The sequence below is a fragment of the Brassica napus genome, chromosome C3 (genome assembly GCF_020379485.1).
Source record: "Brassica napus cultivar Da-Ae chromosome C3, Da-Ae, whole genome shotgun sequence".
Lineage (NCBI taxonomy): Eukaryota > Viridiplantae > Streptophyta > Magnoliopsida > Brassicales > Brassicaceae > Brassica > Brassica napus.
In genome coordinates, this window is record NC_063446.1 from 39831816 (window position 1) to 39853109 (window position 21294).

Below are 21294 nucleotides of genomic sequence, written 5' to 3' on the forward strand. Positions count from 1 at the left end.
TATGAACACGGATTTGTACGATTCTGAGCACCTTTCATTACTTTCCGAGGTTCCTTATTATTTGGAACTTATCTGTCTATCTCTAATAGACATTGTAGAAACTTGATTGTGTCTCTTAGACATCAAATTCGTGGTGCTTAAGCTGGTATGACATAGTCATTTTTTTCTTTTCGGGTCAGTGTGTCTGGCATATATTTATGCTAGCTTTTATATCTTTTGATCATATTCATTTAGAACGTCTAGATCATAATCTTTGGTCTGAGGATCTTGCCAAGACAACTATGGTTGATACCATTATATTTATCTTTTACTCTTTACTCTTTATCAGCCTGATAACTTTCTCCTTTCAAAGTTGGATAATCAGATTACTATCTTTTGTAATCTGTGTTCTTGGCCACTTGATTAAATCATCCATGTTTGGCACAAGATACATTATAGTTTCGTGGAGGAAGTCTTATTTATCTAATATATATTCTCAATCCTCATCTGAGGTTCCATCTTAAATGGCACACATATATGTGGTGGAATATTCGTATTTTCTTAAGATGGTTTGTGTATATGTCTGGTTTATGACCCTTAATCATTCAGAGATGGGAATGTCTATGCTTACATGTATGGCCTGATGTAAATCAATATTTATATACATAATGTCCTTAAGCTTTAGGCTGGACGTGGGTGATGTACCATTAGTGAGAGCTTTAAAGCTTTCCAGCCGTGTATATTATGGTTGTAAACCATGGAATCCGAATTTATGATATGATCATGGACTGTGGGTTTTAGTCCTCTCTCCCCCTCATGAACATACTCATAATTTCGTAGTGCTTAGGACAGTGGAGCCTTAATTATTTTAGTGATTTTCCCTTTTGTGTATTTATAACACATTGTGAGATTTTATGGGATCACTTTTGTGCCTTAATTAATTTTTCATCATGTTTTGGATCAAGATGGCTAATCTGGTCATGCCATAAGTGTTTATTTCATGGTGAACCATACTGGTTACCATGGCTTTATGCCTCTTTCATACTAATCCTTAGCATAGAATAAATCAGTAGAAAATATGGATATAGGCATTCATAATGCTTTTAGGCGATTTTTCAAAAATCTGAAAGGAATCGTATTTTTTTTGCTCACTGGTTCAATGTAGAAAACATTGAATTTTTTTTTCTTTATAACTCAATGGGTCTGAATAATGTCGTGTCTTTTGCCATTGTCAGTACCAATTAATTGATTTCAAGTGATTGTAGGAAGGTAAAGTTGAACCTATACAATCAAGATGAAGTTAAATCTATGCGAGAAATCAATCTATCAGTGAATTGATTCATTAGTATACACCCAACAATTGATTTTATGTGATTGCAGGAAGGTAAAGTTAAACCTATACAATCAAGGTAAAGTTAAACCATGCATGAAATAAACTATATAAAAAAACAAAATCGTTTTTATTATTTCAATAACATAAATGAATAACAAATAAATCAAATCAGATATGAAAACATAAAATCAGAATGTCGGAAAATTATTCAATGTATAATCCAACCTCATGGTCCATGAGTGTCCACTCGGAATCCTCCTCAGATCTCTTCTTATCAAATGTGGCTTTATTAGCTTCATGGATTTTCATCTCACTGTCTAGTACTTCATAATATATCTCCATGATGTCATTAAACCGTCTGATGTTATCCATCCTTTTCTGCTTTTTGCTCAATGTCTAATAAATATGAGAACAGGTCATAATAGGTGGTGAAACCTTTGGCCTGATGTGATAACAACACTTCCTCTTAATGGAATGTGTCACGAGTTTTGTTTAACAAATCCTCGTTTGTTACCAATTCACCACATAGTCTAAGACTATAGGTGATTCTCATAAGATCAGAGTGATAATTGTCCACGGATTCATAATCCTGGAACCTTAGAGCTTCCCATTTTTTCTTGGATTCGTGCAACAATGGCTCACAGAATCTAGAATTCAAAAATGACCAGAGATTATGAGGATCATTAACATATCCAAACTCGTCTCTTAGGTCCTCATAGAGATGGTGTCGCATAATCATTATGGCTCTGTGTCTTTCACACGCAAGGGTGTCATTGCCATACTTGATGCACTTCCCAAGTCCTCTAGACTTCAAGACGGCTGAAGTGTTTATAGCCCAATCAAGATAATTATCTCCAGAGAGATCAAGAGCTTTGTAATATGAGGGTATGAAACTCGACATCTGAAATCATTATTCAAAACAGGTCTTAATCAAGTAATCTTTTTGAAATTTTTCATGCTTCATATCAATGCCACACACGGACCAAAAGAAAAAATTTCTAAATGATGCATTTTCTTAAAACCATACGGTTTAAGGTGTGGATCAATGTATTTTTCAGATTTAAGGTCCTCTTATTTCAAACACAAGGTTTCAAGGCCTTTAGGGATTCTATCTTAGATGATCAGAAAAATGTTCCATATTTTCTTGATCCCATTGGATCGGATCATTTAGTATAATGATTTTTTTCAGTTCAGATCAGATTTCTTGAAAACTATGAATGATCTATATCCCTAACAGTCGAGATTTCATGTTCAGTATGCAATATTAGTATGCAAACAATATGCAATCAAGCAAACTAATTCAATCATGAAATCAGGTTAGGGTTTTCGAAAAATATACCATATATTTATTATTATTATTATTATTTTTTTTTTCGAAAAATAATCAAATCAGAAATTATTGTGACTTAAAAAAATAAATCAGGAAGATTTAATTTTTTCAAGCAATTTATTATATACTTTTCGATTTAAAAATAAATATATTTTCTCAGATATATCTCTGATATTTTGATTTTAAATATTAAAAAAATATTTTTTTTTTCAATCCTAATCAAGTTCTAGTCGTTATCAATCATCAGGAAAACAAATTTCTCAGACAAGAACAGGAGGGAAAACCTCGGATTAATTTATGAAACTATGATCAGATTTTAAAAAAAAATTATGTAACATGCAGTCCTTAACAGTTCTAGTTGATTCAGATCAGGTAAGAACATTAAACAGAACAATATTGATAAGTTTAACTTTCAATCCTAAACAGTTCTAATGTGAAACTATCATCAGGAAAAATTTTAAACAATTTTAAAATCAGTTTCAGATTAAGAACAGGTTCAAAACAAGTTCAGGTTCGAGATTTTAAAGAGTTTATGGTTTCTGGTTTTATTTTATTTGCAGAGACATGTTGCTAAATATAGCTACATGGGGGTATTTAATACTTTTATGGGTTTTAGATGAGTTTTCGATGATACCTGAAAACTTTTGATGGGTTGATCGGTCTATCAGTTAGAGATCTTCCTGGTTAGCTGATGGATTGCTTGGAATTATTGTTTTTGTTGCTGCTTGTTGGAATAGGAGACTGATATATGGTTGAGAGAAATTTTGGTTTCTGGAACAAATTTTCCGCCTGTATTGTAGCTGAGCGTGAGGGCGCGTCCGAACTCCGATTGATGCAGGGTTAGTGGCGTTGGCTTCATCTCGTCAAGAGCTTTAATTTGGTATCTGGCTCGTCGTCTGGATCCACCGGAGTTGAGGGATAGAGCTGTTTGAAGTTCGTCGGGAATTAAGGTTTTTACTGCTCGGATTTATTTCTGGTTTTTAGGGTTAGGGTTTATGACAGCAACGTCGTGCTGATAACGTGTTGTAAATGAAGTGTTGGGGAAATCCTTCTGTTATTATTACTGTCGACCAGAAGGTTCATATATATACAAGGTATTAAACCGTCATAAGGTCATGTTTATCCTAACAAGATAAGGATAAGGATAAACACTATGTTACATATATACATGGAATATATACTAGATAAACACATAGTCTCTGGTTGTCTTTATCATGTCCCGGATTGAGCCTGCAGTACGGATTGGTCCATGGTCGATCATCATTTAGTTTATAACACACTTTTTTTTTTCGACGTCAAAAAAAAAATGCACACTTTTTTTGGCACGAGATGCCTACTATGTTCGTATTTTACTTGATTTTGACAAACATACTACTCATGCATTGATTTAATATTGTTTCTCGTCCTAAAAGCATATAAGAATCCTGTTACACCAGTCACCTCCTATCCGGAGAACAGCATGCCACCAACAATATCTCATAACACAATAGTCCATATACACAACTGACACTCACCTTAAGCCCAAATAAAAATTTGAATAAAAAGCCCAGTAGCACCAATCCGTCCAAATATCATATATTCGTTAGTCTCACCTGAAATGGAGAAGATAGAGGGGTGAGTAACGGGGAAGTCACTCAGTGAGGTATGAGATACTAAACCCGAACTCTATGGACCCGGACAGAGCACTCCGAATAAATATAATTTAATCCTAACACGTTGCAAACACGGTACCTAAAGTACCCAGAGATCAAACAATGGTCCTAGCGAGGTGCACACTCGCTGCCCACTAACATGCCAAAAACACCACCGAATATGTAGTCGGTAACACACGCCCATAGACGATTTCTCGACCTCAAAGCCTTGGCACAATAGGTCGACTACGCTGTGCCGCAGCATCCACCACACCCAATGTACTGGCCGACACACCCATGGTCGGCTAACATCCAAATCACCTCAATATACTATATACATATATATTATCAATTATAAATGAACAAGCACTGTTGAACCATCTAACACCTTAGTTCCGGTTTAAGCAAAAAATCTAAAAACTAAACAAACAATGACATACTCGATTTCACATAGACGAAACATATTAGAAATAAATTATACTTATTCGAGTTCGTAAGCCGTGTAAAGAAGTTCGGGAAAAGACCTTCACCTTAACCACGTTGAGAAAACACTCGGGATTTGTCCAACAAACCTCTTCGGTCAGGATTTAACAAGAATTAATTATCAAATAATTCACACCTTAAGTCCACGATGGTTTCCCTACGCATGAACCAATTAAGGGTTAAATTATATAAGTGAATTTCTTGTAGCACAAGAAATTGAGAAGAGGACACTCAACCATCACGGCTTGGGTTTACGTTATTGGCTCTCGTACTCCGACAACACGGCTCCATCTACGATGACTAACAACTCATGGTGGTGCAGAACGGTGGTCGGCGGTGTTGAGACGGTGACTCCTCACGTTCATTTATCAGATCAATATTAAACCAACCACAAAGCACTTGCGACTGAACTTGGTCTAGCAAGGGTAGTGACATCACGGCGGTAGCTCTTCGGTGATGGATGGTTCGCGGGGAACGGATCGGTGGTGGTTGGTGTTAAACGCCGCAGCTCCAGTTTAGATCGTGTCTCCTCCGCATCTCTCGGTTATAATCACATCCATGACGAGGGTGATAAAGGCTCCGGCGCGGCAAGGATCTCAGACCCTCCTCCGGTGAGATGATCATGACGGTGGTGAAGAACCGGCGACGATCAAGGCATGGATCTCCGGTGGACTGAGATGACTCAAGGATTTGAGCCGTGGTGGAGAGGTAGAAGACGATGGTGAATAACGCGCGGCTGATGTCACACTATCTTAGGTTTAGAAGATGAAGTTACGTATTAATAATATGTAAGCTACACGATTTACATTAAACCAGTAAAGAAATTGCTTTGAGTTGGTTTGGTCCAATAATTAAACAAACAAATGCTCAAATCTGGTTTACAGTAACCGGGTCGTTACAAATCCATTATCCATGTGTTTCAATTCCCAAATATACCTCAAGACTCAACTATAAAACAAGATCGGTAACCAACCTTTTTCGCTAAGAAGATCAGTCACTAAATAACTACTAAACAACATTCTTTAGTAAGAAATTATTAAAACATGTTTAAAAATAAAATGTCGTTTTATGCCAATTATATATACAACGATGTTAGTCAAAGAAACTGTCAATTATCGCATCTGTAGCTTTACAAAGTACGTATAAGCCGGCATGCGACTCTTAAAATGGCGACATTCCAATGACAGAACATAAAGTAATCCTGTGCGGGGAAGCGTGCCGTAATACTCTTCACAGTCCACTCACAAGTCGTAACTCATATACATTGACCAGAAAAACAACGTGTTTTACACCGAGAAGCAGCCGATGGCGTCCACAAAGATTCGTGCGCATGACGTAAGCAATGACATCACACACTCTGTGCACCGATTATCAAATCATTCATCGCCACGTGTAAATTCAGTGGTCTGCGCAGTCGACGTTGAAAAGAAAACGGTTAGTTGACAGTTCTATCACATGTGTCAAGAAACCATCTCTCACACGTGTGATTCACGAACCTCTTCTTTATAAAAAGCTCCATGGCCTTACTATATCCTCCCTCGCAATCGCTGATAAATAATGAAGGCTGAGCTAAATATACCGGAGGGGTTCCGATTTCACCCGACGGACGAAGAGCTCGTTAAGCTCTATCTTTGCCGGAGATGCGCATCGGAGCCGATCAGCGTCCCGGTAATCGCAGAGATTGATCTGTACAAGTTCAATCCATGGGAGCTTCCAGGTATTACTTCAACACCACGAGGCTAGTCTCTCTTTGATAATTCGATTGTTGAACTGAAATGGAATCTTGTCCCAGAAATGGCTTTGTACGGAGAGAAAGAATGGTACTTCTTTTCACCTCGAGACCGGAAATACCCAAACGGTTCGCGTCCAAACCGGTCAGCTGGAACCGGTTATTGGAAAGCGACTGGAGCTGATAAACCGATCGGTAAACCGAAGACGTTGGGGATTAAGAAAGCACTCGTCTTCTACGCCGGGAAAGCTCCGAGAGGGGTGAAGACGAATTGGATTATGCATGAGTATCGTCTCGCTAACGTTGATCGATCTGCTTCTTCCAACAAGAAGAACAGCTTGAGAGTACGTACGCTTTCGTAATTGTTTTTTTCTGGTTCTTGTCTGGATGCATATGATAGTGATTAATGGGGTTTTGTCGGAAAATTTTGCAGCTTGACGATTGGGTTTTATGTCGGATTTACAATAAGAAAGGAACAATGGAGAAGTGTTATCCGGCGGTGGTGACTACTACGAGTACGTCGGACTCTAAATGCTCGAGTCACGTGATTTCACCAGACGTCGTCACGTGTTCCGACAACTGCGAGTCGAAATGGGTTGATGATCTCAAGGACGAGTTCATGTTTGGTTCCACGTTGCAAAATGACTCTTTTGTCCCTCAGTTTCTGTATCAGTCGGAATTCGCCACACCGTACGAAGATCCGCAGGAGCAAAAGCCGTTCTTGAATTGGAGTTTTGGTCATCAGGGGTGAAGTTACAAAGAGCATAAAGGTTGAAGCTTTCTCAGAGTATCCAGCCACCGCACACGAGGGGACTCGGTGTCGGATTCTGACCCGTAAACCAAGTTGGGCCATACAGTTACAGAATTGGTGTCCACTGGTTGTTCTGACTCTTCAGCTAGATTCGATTTTTCTTTTGTTATAAATGTCTAAAAAGATATCGAAGTAGAAACAGAGGAACTGTACAAGCAACAGTGACCATTATAAATCATATATATATATATATATATATATATATATTCATCATAATCAATGAGCATGAGCTTATTTTACTTTGATGAAACAATGTACATTTTTTTCTCCAAAATAAGATTACAAGAGAGAGCGTAGAGCAGTGAGAGAGAAAAGAAAAGAAAAGAGAGAAAGAGAGATGGTGAAGATGGGTCAAGAGTCACCGTGAGAAGAACGAGAAGCCCAGATACCAAACACAAGAAACCAGAAGATGAATAAGATTGCCCAGTAGCGTGCAGGACCATACTTGATTCTAGTCAGCACCACCTGTTTTCAATTTTTTTTTTTTTTTGTAAATTAGTAAAATAAGAGCCATGAAAATTATGTAAAATGAGATGATTCACTTACGAATCTGAAGAAGATGACTATTGTTAAAGCACATAGACCACCGAGAAGGATATGAAGTCCGCTCCTAGCAGTTTTCTGCACAAATTAAAAGAACCGTTAAACCATTTAAAAGCTAATAATATACCTATCACTGCTATCAGAGAAGCCTTAATACTATACACGGTTTGATTGATGTACATACCTTTCCAACACGAGGAGCAATGAGCCAGACCAAAGTAACAGTGAGTAAACCGGTAGCAAGTAGAATACCAGTACCTTCCACAGCCCATTTAGTTGCACGGTTTTCCGCAGGCAAGACCCCAAAGTTCACAGCATCTAAAGGTTGTTCTGGCATAGCCTGAGAAGCTGCAGCAGAGTTACTGTTGTTGTTCAGGGAATGGGGACCAAACCAGGACGATATCTCACTAAGTCGTTGCCTTCGAATTGCAGCAACTTCATCAGCATCTATAGTTGATTCTGTATTCACCGGCAATACAGAGTTTGCATCTCCTCCTCCATCAGCTGTTCTTTCTCTCAAGGCGACAACCACTTTGTTGAAATCTGCAGTTTTTATATTTTCCGCAGCATTCCCACAGATTTCGCAGACGGTAGATCCATGGTTGAGAAACCATTTGAGCGCACAAGCGTAGTGTACCAAGGCAAGCTCGTTTTTGCACGAACATCCAAGCTCAAGCAATGCATCCTGATGCTGCTGGATTCCCATTTCGATATCAATGGGGTTTGCCCCATTGCTCTTGACGATGGAACTCTTCTGCTCAGCCTCTGTATCTTTGCTGACATATTCTGCATTGCTTTTACGAGCTTCTGGAATGGGAGGAGTGATCCCCAAAACCCCCAAGGCGGTGTCTCCTCTTCTGTCGGATTCTACAGAGTGGCATACACGACAAGTTGGCAAACCAGAGTCAGTGTCTGTACTGTAACGCGCCTCAGCTGCTAGTTCCTCCTTCTTGACGGGTGGAGAATCGTGATCATTGACTCCACAGTTTGCTGTCTCCAACTGATTCTCTTTACCCATCAAGCCCGGAAAAGAAAAGTTCTCTTTCTTCACAAGACCACAAACAAGAAAAAAAATCTACTTTAAAGACATTAAAAAGGCCTAACAAGACATTAAAAAGACCTCACTGTATCTAGTTTTGTACACTAAGAGAGAGATGGGCTATTTTTTCATTTTTTCAAACGAGCTCCTGCAAGTGAAAACATTAAAATGATGTCATAAACATAAAAGTGGAACAATCTTATGGTACTAAACACTGATCACTTTCAACAGAGACAGAAAAACGTGAATTAAGAGAAAGTATAAAAAAAACAAGCAAATGAAAGAAAAAAAAGGAGCCAAAAGCTTACATGCAAAAAAAGGAACAATGCATAAACAACTAATGATGACTGAGCTTTGAAGAGGTTAGTGAGAATGTGATACTAAGTGAGCTTAAAGGTACCATTTATAATCAGCTTAAAGATCCAACCCAACCTTTCAGATATCAAAAGAGCCAAAAACATGGTGAGATCAGACTCAAAAAACAAGAAGAAACTGACCAAAATACATGACAAAATGATGTCTGAAACAAATAAATCTTTTCTTCCAGGTAGTAACCGAGGATGATGAATTGCAGCAAATCCAAACGAAAGAAAACATTAACCATAAGTATTATAAAATAAATATATACAGTAAGCAGATGAAATCAGTCATTACTCCAATTGGTTTACTTAAGCAGCCATAACTCTAATTTTTAAACTTAAAAAAGTAGATTAAGCAGCCTTTACTTTTAATTTTATTTTTTTTAATTAACAGAAGCAGATGAAAACAAGCTATTACTCCAATAGGTTTTAACTGAAGAAGAAGCAGCATGAAGCAGCCATGAAAGATTTAATTTAATTTTTTTAATCACACTACCAAATCTTCACCACTGATTTTAAGGAGAGAGAAGAAGACCATTGAAAAGATGACATCAGCAGTTTTTGTTCTTACTCTCATTGGACTCATGAGCCACCGACTAAAACAGAGACAAGAACAAAATCACAGACATACATGAAGATTTAAAGCGATCTAAAGAATGAGAGATCAAATCTGAGCAGAATTTGAACGTTTCCGGATCAATAAACTTAGGCAGAGAAAAATAAGGGGGGGGGGGGGGAGATGAGTGAACAAACCTCCGCCGAATCTGGATGAAACTTTCGAAAAGGCAATCTGGTTTTGGATAACTGGGTTCCTCGGATTCTGGGGAATTGAGGAAAATGCTCGTCAGATTCGGAAAGAGAGAGAGAGAGAGAGTTCTTCTTGCCACTACACCAACCTTCACATGGTGGTGCGGAGAGCTGAGTGTTTTTTTTTTCTTTCTCTTTTCAGTTTTCTTTTCACTATATAACGTTTTTTTCGAGAGGAACCAAAAAAAAAAGATAATAAAAGAATAAAAAAGATGATGATAAGTAATAGATGATACGTATATTTTGAATTGGAATATTTATTTTCGAATTAAATGGTCTTAGATTACATTTTGGGAGAAAAAATCTTGACTTCATATATCTTAACAGTTTTTGTTTCGATTACTTCGATTTAGATACTTGGTCAAAACGTTTATTTCCCTTTTATACCAAAAAAAAAATCATTATGTTGACTAGAAACTCCATAGAATCATAATTAATGGATAGTAACTATTTTTTTTCTATAAGAAAACCCAAGCGCTAATTTAAAATAGGGAAGTCTGGATTTAATAAAGTTCTATACGGATGATATAAAAGCAGACGATCTGTCTTCGTTTGGCTCTAATTTGTTTTCTAGATTTTTTTTCTTTGAGAAAAATTAAAAATATTCTGTTTTTTTCTGAAGATTTTTTTTTTGAGGCAAGATGGATGGAAAGGAGCTTAATTACCCAATCTAAGAAATTCGACCCAAAAAAGAATATGATTATAAATATATGATTTAGTGTAATTGATTGCTACATTTATATACGTTTTCTTCACAGCAACTTAAAAAACGTATATATGTAGTAGTAGATAATCTAATCGTACTGGATAAGCTCAAATTACCATTGGTTTACAAAACAAAACTTGAAGTAGATGGTTTAATTTTAATTTGATTTAATCACTGAACACTGCGTTTACACTGAATAAGATTCCTTCTTCTGCTCTTACTTACGTTTCAAAAACAATTCAACACATTTGACAGGAATGCTTAAACTAGTGATGTCATGGCAAAACCCTACCATCGATTCACGCCTGAAAGAAGCAGAAGCTGTTTGAAAAATATGAAAGTGGACTTTGTTTTTAGTTCCTCTTATACATTTGGACAGCCACATCCAGGTTGGTTCTAGCTTTCGGTGCTGAACCTAAAAAAGAACCTTTATAGGTTCTCGAGGAAATTACACGTAACTGAATCTTATACGACACAAAAAAAAAAACAAAAGCTCATATCAGACAATGAAAAGACGATTGATGTGGGGTAGGTAAATTAAGCCTTTCTTCATGGCCTTTGTATCATACCCTAAAAATTAACCACTGTATGTATGTATATGACCAAAGTTTTTCTAGTTGACACTTTGCGAAGCCAATCTCGGGGGCTTTCGTATGGACACACTATACATATGACACTCTTCACAACACACACAAAAAGGGAAAAATAAAAAATACACAAAAAATCAGGGTACAAAGCAAAAATCTCGTACCCGGGCTTTCTAGTTGGGTAAGACAAGATTGTAAGTTACTATTCTTGTTAGCAAAACTTGTTGAGATGATATTTGTATTTCTCTTCTTCTAAGAGAGATGGAGAGCCATTTGTTGAAGAAGTTCTTTCTTTTGACATGCGTTTATGACTCCTTTGCATTCTGCATCGAGTAAGACCTCGTTCATTATGGCCGCTGCATGGCCTCTAGGTTCATCTGATGCTCTTCTTAACATAAACACCTGAACACAAAACCAACCCCTACATCATCATCATAACTCATAAGGGTTTCTGATAGTGTTTACCCCTACTAGAACTACTAGTCATTCTCCACAAAATGGTATGAAACAAGTGTTTCATTGTTTGATAAGGTAGAGCACAGAGTTTGTAGACTTAAGTATTCTGTCATATGATCGACGAGAGTAAGAAGTGATGTACCTGCCCGTGGTGAGTTATTTCCAAGCATCCAGGTTGCTGAATAAACGGTTCTCCATCTATTTGAACAGGGAAAGGACTAGAAACATGTATTTTTATTACCTTCCCCTGTGCTAGCCTCCTAGCCTGAGAAAGACCAACCTGAAATGAAGAATCACGCGTTCAAAAGTTGTTGAATCCATTCAGCCTCACACTGAATGAGGAATACTGCTAGTAAGTATCATAAAGGAGAGCAAAGAGACATCTGGGAAGAGATTAGACCTGTAGCTTCCCCAGGTGCCACGCTCCACGGACACATACAACCTCGAGAGTCTTGTCGTGCATAGACTGAATGCTAAAATTATCATCATCGTCATGTTCATAATCATTTTGCCAAAGATCTACTCCGCCCATATAACTTCCAATGTTAAGTACTATTAGACCCTCTGAATCCTGAAGGAAAAACAAATCAGGGACATCAGTTCCTAGATGCAACAACAACGATGTTAGCCTTTTGGGCAAATAAACCTAGTCTCAGTTACCAGAATCAAAGAATTTTCCACATACGGAAACTAAAAGGAGTTGTCAGTCAAGTTTTTTTTTTATCAAGCAACTATACATTATCTCTCATGCTCAATTTAACTAATATATGCAAAACGGTAGTGGTCGGGGTTTCCATATATCAGAGAACAAAAAGGCCTAACAGTGAGGAAAGTGACAGAGACAAATCCTGTAAGAACAGACCACACAAGATGGGGAAATAAGGATTGATTTCGCTAGAGTACGATACCTTGGGAATATCAATGTCTTTTCCATCAACCTCAAGCCAGACTTGCCATGGTAAATCGGCACATGCTCGATCCATGATATCCCTAGCACCTTCTTTAGCATATCGTAATTTATTTACAAACTGCATAATAAACAAGATAAGCAAATATATCAACCGTTTGTTTTGTTTAAATAGGATAATTGTTGGGTTAAGCCCACAATGCCTACAACACCTATGACAATGATACTTAGTTTCATCTACATACTGGTGCTCAATATATCAAATAAGTTCAGGTTAAGATAAACCCAACATTGAGTACCTGACTACAAAACTTCTCTGGATTTTCTTGCCGCATCATGTGAAATTCATATGCAACCTTGGCATCGCAGCCAATACCTAAACAAAGAAAATGTCAGCTATACTTAATGATCCAAGACAGAGGCCAAAAAAATCAATGATTCAATAAAAATGCACCTAAGTAATTCATCATAAACTTGTGGCTTTCTCTTGCCGGAAATATTTTTGTACTCTCTTCTACAATCTTTACACTCCAGCGATCCAACATTGTGACTGCAGCATGATCAATGTCTTGCAAAAACGTTCTTAGACTTCCTTGTCCATCAACTACCGAAATACCTCTTCCCCACTGCAAAACTCTAGATAGATCATTTCCTGTTCCTAACGGAAGAATAGCGACAGGTGGAGGAGATTCGAAATTCCGCTTCTCAATGGCATCAAGCACCCAAGCAACTGTTCCATCTCCCCCGCACACCAAAACTCTAAAGTACTTCACTTTGCTACATAGGTCTAGACCAGCATCTGGCCCTTGACAAGATCCAAGTTCAAAGACCTGTAATTTAGCAAAGAGACTATCACTTAGTGATATTATACCACTCAGTAAACAATATACTTAACAGCAAACAAACTTCAGAACAACATTAACTACATGATACGATAAAACTAGAAGACAGTATGGATTCCATATTTCAAGCATCACTTGCTAGTTGCTACTGGGATAATATTAAAAAAAAATCTATAGTGGAATTCTGACAAACTGAAGTTCATTTGTTACCTGTACTGGATTTAACAGCATATTGAGTCTCCTATGTAGGAAAGGACCGAGCTGGCCTCCACTCTTAGCATTAATAAAGACCAAAAGCGGTCTTGCATCCGGGGGCAAATCAACCAAGCTATACTTCTTCATACAATTAATAACAGCATTTTTACTTCGTTTAGGTGCCCCAATACCATTTGGCATGTCCGAGACCTTCTTTAAGCAATCTATGCTCCTGTCTCTGCGTAGTTTCTTAACTACAAGCCCATTAACTAGGCTTTTCGCAGGATTGCTGCCTGAATCCTCCAATAGCTTACCACCATTAGATTGGGCATTCCCATTTTTACCCCTATTTCGCTTTCTTCTCATCTGCCCTCGTATCGAAGCTAACTCGTTTTTAATAGTACTCAGTACTCTGTTAACGCCACTTTCTCCGCTGACTTTTACATGCACTGGAGAGAGAATCACCCTTCTGAGAGAGCCAAGATCACAAGCGTCACCGGATTCCTTGGACATAATCATGTGACACTTGACATGTATGAGGCGCTGGCATCAAAGACAGTGCCACATCGGAGAAGCCTCAATGAAAGGAACACCACAGGGTTCATCACAGTAGAAGCAAAAAGCAGACATGTCGGCATTATCATCCATGTTAACCCACCGCTCAGACCAGTGATGCCTTACATGGTCAGATCCAGCCTGCGCAACACATTTACAATCTTTCGCCGCAGAGCCTGAGCAGTAAAAGTGAGCTGCTACGCCACATACAGAACACCTGTGGACAGGGATACTCAGAGCTGCTTTATTAGAAACATTCTGGCCTGGGACAAGAGAGTAGAGACAGACGCAGCAGGTGGATGGCTGAGGGCCGTAACCGTAATCATCGGTCCATTGATGATGAGAGAGTGGAACTCTCAATCGTTTCCATACCTTCTTCTTCTCTCTAGCAGCAGCTTTAACCCAATTAAGAGAAGTTTTGTTCTGCCATTTAAGAAACGCGTACACAAGAGCGAGAACTCCAAGTGATCCAGTTACAAGCCATCCGAATATAAAGGGACTATCAGCCCCAGAATTGATCAGCCAGTGAATAAAAGAGAATCCCACTTCCATCATTGTAAACCTAATATGCCATTTAACTTACAGCTTTTACGCCTGCCAGAAAATCACATACGACAACAAAGGATCCGTGAGAAGGTAAACCTTAGGCAAGAGATTTGACTACACCAGAAACAATCACAGATTCAACATGGCATAACATTTGATTCTAACGTAGTTCGATTAAATTCGAAAAAATCCACAATGAATTGTCTAAGCACCCGAAGCTATACGAAATCAAGCAATTCGGAGAAACAAATCACGCAGAAGGAGTCATGTAAATCGAGAACCGATCTAATCGACTAGAAGCTAAAAAAAATCTAGATCTGACGCGAATACTAACAGATGAGTCAATTTAAAATCCGTACCAGATGAAATCAAATTCACAGAATCGGATCGGAGTTCACGACGGAGAACGGGGAGGTAAAATTAAAACCCTAGATTTTACGAGCACCAGTCAAAATTTTCTCCAATTCCTTTTACCTCCTCTAAGCCAGCGAAGCCGAGAAAGAGAAAGAGAGGTGAGAGAGAGAGAGAGAGTGTTTATATATAACGAAGGGTGAAAAGCAAAAGGCGGGACTTGGGGCTATATACGCGCTACAAACCAGCGAGCAGTCTCTTTTGTTCCGTCGGTGTTGGCTTGGACCCCTTTTACCATTATACCCCTCACTAGAAGTCCTTTATGACGTCACTTGCTTTAAAAATAAATCGCGTCACTCCAATTACTTAATTTTGACTCCACATGCCCTAGATTTGGTAATTTCTTCCGTCAAACAAATAACAAATTTTAATTTTTTTTTTTTTTGATTAACCAGGTGTTGACCTTGCGACCCCCCACCTAGGCCCGGCGCCACCCTTTATCTGTACCTTGTTACGGGCCCTGGACACACCTCCTCCTCCCCGCGAGTCGAACAGCCGACCTCCCCTCCCCAAGGAAGTAGTACCACTGGACTACGAGGTCCTGGGTACACAAATTTTAATTTCGACGATCCAAGTATATATTTTAGTTATTGTTTAACGAAATCAATACTGATTATCTCATACAATTAATAAATTGATTTTATAAAGTTATCCAGAAAAAAAAAAGAAGGGGAATCAGCTAGTTGCATAATACAAATCGTGTTGGAGACCGTATTTTCTAGATATTTAAGGCCCAATGGGACTAATTTCCTTTATTAGAAAAAGTCGGTGTGAAAAAAGGAAAAACCTAACTTGAGACGCAAGCTATCGAGAAGCCCTTAACTCTATATATATCCACCTCTCTTTGCTCAGTTTCTTGATTTGTTCTTTCAGATCTCAATAAAATCATTATGGAGGACGATCTACAGAGACCCTATTTTGTTTGTACTAGAGATGATCTTAAAGAGAAGATGAATAAACAGATCAATGATATCTCCGAGATCTTCTGCGTTTCAAACTCCGACGTGACTGCCCTCCTCATGAAACTCAGATGGAACTCGCAGCTTCTCTCAGAGCGGTTGTGCCAAGAAAACAACAAACTGTCGACTGAGTCAGGTTTTGTCACTGACTCGAACCAAGATTTGTCCCATTCCGATTCTTCTTGTGATGACGTTGATGACAAAGTCTCCACACCCTTTTGTTCTCATCAGTTCTCCATAAATTACTGGAGTAAGTACCTTGAGAAGAACAAGAAGAAATATACAATCTCTTGTCCTCTTCAAGGTTGTCCAGCAGAAGTTGAGTGGGACGCGATCGAGAACCTAACGGTAAGGAAAAAGAACAGGTACGATGAGTATGTTCTGAGATCTTACCTGTATATTGGCTTTCATCTGACAATATTCATTGGTTATATACAAAGTTACAAACACACAACTAGGTTTATATCACCACAAATAAATGTAGTGTTTCAATACAACTAGCATGTCGAGATAGTACTTTATAAGTCCAACTTCTTCAACCTGTTCCCACTCACTCCATCTCTCTCAGCTATCAGCTTAAACCACCAATCCTTTGAAGCAGCTTAAACCACTCCAGAAAGTCTATATTTTGGGTTAAGTTTGTGCGCAGAGAATAGCCACTGCATACGAATCCAGCAACTAAAGATTAGGTTTCAGTCTTGTCAGACAATTCAAGTCCTTGCATAATCAAGCAAGAGAATGATTTTCTTCTTCTTCCTCCCAGCGGGAAAAGTAGACGGTGCGTTGACCAAAACGACCAAAACCAGAAACAACAGTTGTCTCTGATGACTTTACTGTTGACAGGAATACTCAGAGCTGCCTTGTTGGAAACATTCTGGCCTGGAACAAGAGAGTAGAGACAAACGCAGCAGGTGGATGCGCAAGTAATCCAGTAACAAGCCATCGGGATATAAACGGACTATCAGAACCAGAAGTAATCAACCACTCATTAAGACAGCTTCCATCATTCAACTCTGTTCAATTCCACAATGAAAGGTCTAAACCATTAATCACCTATAAAAACACCAAAGCTAAACGAGATCAAGCACAATGAGTCATGTATATGGAGAACCAATCTAACTAATCGACGAGAAAAATGTAACAACATTTCAAATTTTATTATTATACTATCCATTGAGTTAATTTATGATCCGTGCCAGGTGAAATAAGATTAGGGAATCGGATTGGAGGATGGCGAGATGAAAGCAAAACCCTAGATTCTCAGGGCCCCAGTCAAAATTTTCTCCAATTCTTGATCCTCGTCTAAGCCGGCGTAGAGAAAAAGAGAGTTTTTATAATGATGGGTGAAAACTGAAAAGCAAAAGGCGGGATCTGGGGATATATACGCGCTACAAACGCGCCTAGTGTTCGTCTTGCCTTCTTATTGGGGGTTATAACCATTTTACTATTATACCCCTCGCTCAAACCGTTTATGTCGTCACACTTGCATGATAAGGCCATTATTAACTCCGGTTCTTAACTTATGATTTGACATTTTTTTTTTACACTTTTCAGCTAAAAGACGATTGTTATATCTCTTATTTAAAAGACAGTTCTTAATTTTTCTTATTTAAAATCTAAGAAAATGTAAGAACCGTATTTTACCCGAAACTAATAACCCCAATTAAAACACTGGGTTAATGATGGTCTAAACATCACTATGATTACTTGACTTTGATTCTCTCCTTATATTTTGCCACATGCCCTAGATTTTGGTTTTCTCTCCGCCAAACTCAAAAGTAGAGCTGGCAATTTGAATAATTATCCGCGGGTCATGTTCCGTTTGACCCTCTCTAGTGGATGTGGATTGAGTGATTTGAATAAAAATGATTCACGAGTGCGGATGAGTGTTTTTTATGCCGGATGTGTGCGAGTCAGCTAAAATTCAGCCGTGTATATCCGCCAACCCGTAAAAATATTAATGAAAAAAGATTTTTAAGGGCAAAAAAATTCTTTTAAATATTTTTTTTTTTAAAAATATTTAATTTTAATTATAAATCGATAACTATAATTATTTTTAATAAAAAATATTAAAAACAATAATTTTATTATTATTAATATTATCCACGGGCTTAACGGATTATACACGGATTTAAACGGAGCGGATGCGGATTTTCTATTTTCTTCTTGCAGGTCAAACGGGTTAAATTTTTTAAATAAAAAAATCACTCAACCTTCAGATTGACGGATCAAAGAGGACGAGTTTGACATGCAACCCAGCTCTACTCAAAACAAATAATTTTGACGATGCAAGTCAAATATTCAATCCTTTAATCTATTTTATTCTTAATTTTTTTGTTAATCAATAATTACTAATTAGAGAATGGTAATGTATACTTTTTTTTTTCTTTTTTAAAACGCTGTAAACCAAAAAGGGAAAATCATCATGTAAACAGAGGGCAAAAATTAAGGCCCGATGGGGTAAGATTCTTTGGACGCCAGGCGGTGAAAACAAAAGGGAAACCCTAAAGCGCCTATAAAACAAGAAATCAATCAATTAGCAGTTAAGTGAGGCGCAAGCTATCGATAAGCCTTTTTATATAACTCTTGTGTCCGCCTCTCGTTGATTTCCTTCTTTCGGATTCTATAAGTTTATCCTCTTCTTTCTCTTTTCTCAGTTTCTTGATTTTGTTCAATCTCAATATGGATGATGATGATCTACAGAGACCGTATTCGGTTTGTACAAGAGATGATCTTAAAGAGAGGATAACTAAACAGATCGATGTTATATCCGAGATCTTCTGCGTTTCAACCTCCGATGCCACCGTACTCCTCATGAAACTCCGATGGAACTCGCAGCTTCTTTCAGAGCGGCTGAGCCAAGAGAACAAGAAACTGTTGACTGAGTCAGGTTTGAAACCAGTTGTTGTTACCGACTCGAACCAAGATTTGTCCGATTCTTCTTGTGATGAGTTTTATGAGTTCTTTGATGACGTCGATGATGATGATGTTAAAGTCTCCACACCCTTTTGTTCTCACAAGTTCTCCACTACTTATTGGAGTAAGTATCTTGACAAGAACTTCTTCTCCGTGGAGAAAACCCTAGATACAATCTCTTGCCCTCATCAAGACTGTGGAGCTGCTGTTGGACGGGACACGATCGAGAAGCTAACGGTGAAGGATAAAAACAGGTACGATGAGTACGTTCTGAGATCTTACCTCGACACAAGCAAGAGACAGGTCAAACAGTGTCCTGCACAGGGCTGCAGTTACTTCATTGAGTTTCACAAAGGGACCGATGCTGAAGAGTACGGTTTAAACGTGGTGTGTCTATGTGGTCACACCTTCTGCTGTAGATGCAGCCTTGAGACACACAGACCTGTGACATGCAACAACGCCTCTGATTGGTTGTCTAGAGACTTACAGAAGCTGTCAGAGGCATCAGATAAGTCACTGAGCTTTTTATGGATCGAAGCCAACACGGAGCCTTGCCCTCACTGCCTATCTCCTGTGGAGATTGGTCTTGGTTCGCTAGACTCCAAGTTCGTTCCTTGTGGCTACTGCAGGTTTGGAAAAAAAAAACAAACAAATCTTATATTGTTTAAGTTTCTATAATTAAGTGTTAATTAATCATCATTGTGTGTTTTTTTTTGTTCTAGTGGTAGCTTCTGTTGGGACTGTATGCATTCTGAAGAATCCCACAAAACGGAATCAGGAACCTATGGAGACTGTCTTGAACCGGTAGAGCAGGATCCACTCTGGAACGTAGAAGTGGTGGATACTTCGTGTTTGGATCGCTGGGAGGCGTGTGAGGTTTCATTGGTGGAAGCTAGATCCGAGCTCCAAGCTTTCAAGGAATCCGACAACACCAGCGAAGAGTACATTAGGATTGTAAGAGAAGGGCTGATGCTGATTGTTCAGTGCAGACAGTTCCTTAAATGGACCTGCGTGTACGAACACATCCACTTGGAGTACGAGGCCTCAAAGAAGGAGTTTCTGAGGTTCCTACAAGACTATGCAAACACACTTGTCAAGAGCTACGCGGAGACTTTGAAGGAGGAAACAGGAAAGGGCTTGTCTGCTGCACAGCTTGTTTGCTCGAGGAGCAATATACCCGGCGTGACAAGCAGCATTGGTAACTACTTTTATAACTTCTCCAAGGCTTTAAAAGATGGTTTGGACGCTGTGAAGGTGAAGCACTATGACGACTTTGCTCCTTGCTGGTTGTGTGACCGCTGCAGCTATGCAAACACTTGGCTTCATAAGGCGTGTCAGATGTGCTGTGAATCTCCTGTGGTGAACAAGTGATTCGTTTCTTAATTAGGTTTCTTCTTAAGGATAGAACAAAAGTATTAGTGGACAATTAATGAATCTTGAGAGTCTTTTGGTCCTCTGTCAATTTCTTTTGAGTCTAGTTCTCGTCATGTCTTTTCACCTGTTTGGAAAAAATCAATGTCTTTCGTCTCTTTTCAGTGTCTTTGCTCGGAAACTTCACACCACCTTGACGTTTTTAATGGTTTACCAATTACCACCAATGCAAGAAACCACGAGAAAGCTCAAAAAAAAAAAAAACTGTGCATAACAACTATCATCATCGTTATCATACCACAACAATCAATTGATTATATACAAATACACAACTAGCTTTATGTTACACAAATAAAGGGTGTGTTTTCAATACAACTATTAGCTCGAAACAGTACTCTCTAAGTCCAATTTCTTCAAAAGCTGTTCTCACTCACTCTCCATCTCTCAGTTATACACCAACAATCCTTTGAAGCAGCTTTAACCACTCCAGAAATCGCTAGTCTATCTTCTGGTGAGCTTTCTTTGCAGAGAATAGCCACTGCATACCCACATCCAAAAACTATAGATTAGGTTTCAGTCTTTTCAGACAACCTAGAGCTTTAAAAGAGTATTCAAGTCTTGCATGATCAAGCAAGAGGATGATTCTCCTCTCTTTTTTTTTTCCCAAGTGGACTGACCCAAAAACGCGTCCAGGAGGCGTTACACCTCTGATGTAACAAGAAACAACAATTGTCTGTGATGAGTTAACGACTTTATTGTGCACAATGTGACTATTGTGCCTCGGACAAGAGTTAGTGAC

General features: G+C 38.5%; 5 protein-coding genes across 8 annotated transcripts; 3 read left to right on the forward strand and 2 right to left on the reverse strand.

The window, feature by feature from the left end:
• Positions 1–6213: 6213 nt before the first annotated feature.
• Positions 6214–7535, forward strand: LOC106348182 (NAC domain-containing protein 102-like). The gene is made up of 3 exons (XM_013787868.3): positions 6214–6473; positions 6549–6829; positions 6919–7535. The coding sequence occupies exons 1-3, from the start codon at positions 6314–6316 to the stop codon at positions 7234–7236; spliced, it is 759 nt and encodes a 252-aa protein (XP_013643322.1). The 5' UTR covers positions 6214–6313; the 3' UTR covers positions 7237–7535.
• Positions 7510–10273, reverse strand: LOC106348156. 4 transcript variants are annotated; one of them, XM_013787834.3, is made up of 5 exons: positions 9991–10244; positions 8965–9026; positions 8024–8884; positions 7843–7917; positions 7510–7761 (listed from the first exon to the last, which is right to left on the reverse strand). In XM_013787834.3, exons 3-5 carry the CDS (start codon positions 8855–8857, stop codon positions 7648–7650), a joined length of 1023 nt encoding a protein of 340 aa, XP_013643288.1. In that variant the 5' UTR covers positions 8858–8884; positions 8965–9026; positions 9991–10244; the 3' UTR covers positions 7510–7647. The 4 variants fall into 4 exon arrangements, with proteins under 4 accessions (XP_013643288.1, XP_013643305.1, XP_048606659.1 ...); XM_013787851.3 differs by having other exon boundaries at positions 8982–9026; positions 9991–10229; XM_048750702.1 differs by having other exon boundaries at positions 8024–9026; positions 9991–10273.
• A 976-nt stretch (positions 10274–11249) lies between these two features.
• Positions 11250–15395, reverse strand: LOC106438584 (diacylglycerol kinase 2-like). Its single transcript, XM_013879796.3, has 8 exons — positions 15198–15395; positions 13753–14886; positions 13155–13530; positions 13000–13076; positions 12702–12821; positions 12194–12364; positions 11936–12073; positions 11250–11739 (listed from the first exon to the last, which is right to left on the reverse strand). The coding sequence occupies exons 2-8, from the start codon at positions 14254–14256 to the stop codon at positions 11590–11592; spliced, it is 1536 nt and encodes a 511-aa protein (XP_013735250.2). The 5' UTR covers positions 14257–14886; positions 15198–15395; the 3' UTR covers positions 11250–11589.
• Positions 15396–16139: 744 nt separating this feature from the next.
• Positions 16140–17301, forward strand: LOC106441987 (probable E3 ubiquitin-protein ligase ARI13). Its single transcript, XM_013883730.1, has 2 exons — positions 16140–16573; positions 17052–17301. The coding sequence occupies exons 1-2, from the start codon at positions 16140–16142 to the stop codon at positions 17299–17301; spliced, it is 684 nt and encodes a 227-aa protein (XP_013739184.1).
• Positions 17302–18427: 1126 nt separating this feature from the next.
• On the forward strand, positions 18428–21151 carry LOC106441988 (probable E3 ubiquitin-protein ligase ARI15). The gene is made up of 2 exons (XM_013883731.3): positions 18428–19753; positions 19847–21151. The coding sequence occupies exons 1-2, from the start codon at positions 18891–18893 to the stop codon at positions 20493–20495; spliced, it is 1512 nt and encodes a 503-aa protein (XP_013739185.1). The 5' UTR covers positions 18428–18890; the 3' UTR covers positions 20496–21151.
• The last annotated feature ends 143 nt before the right edge of the window (positions 21152–21294 follow it).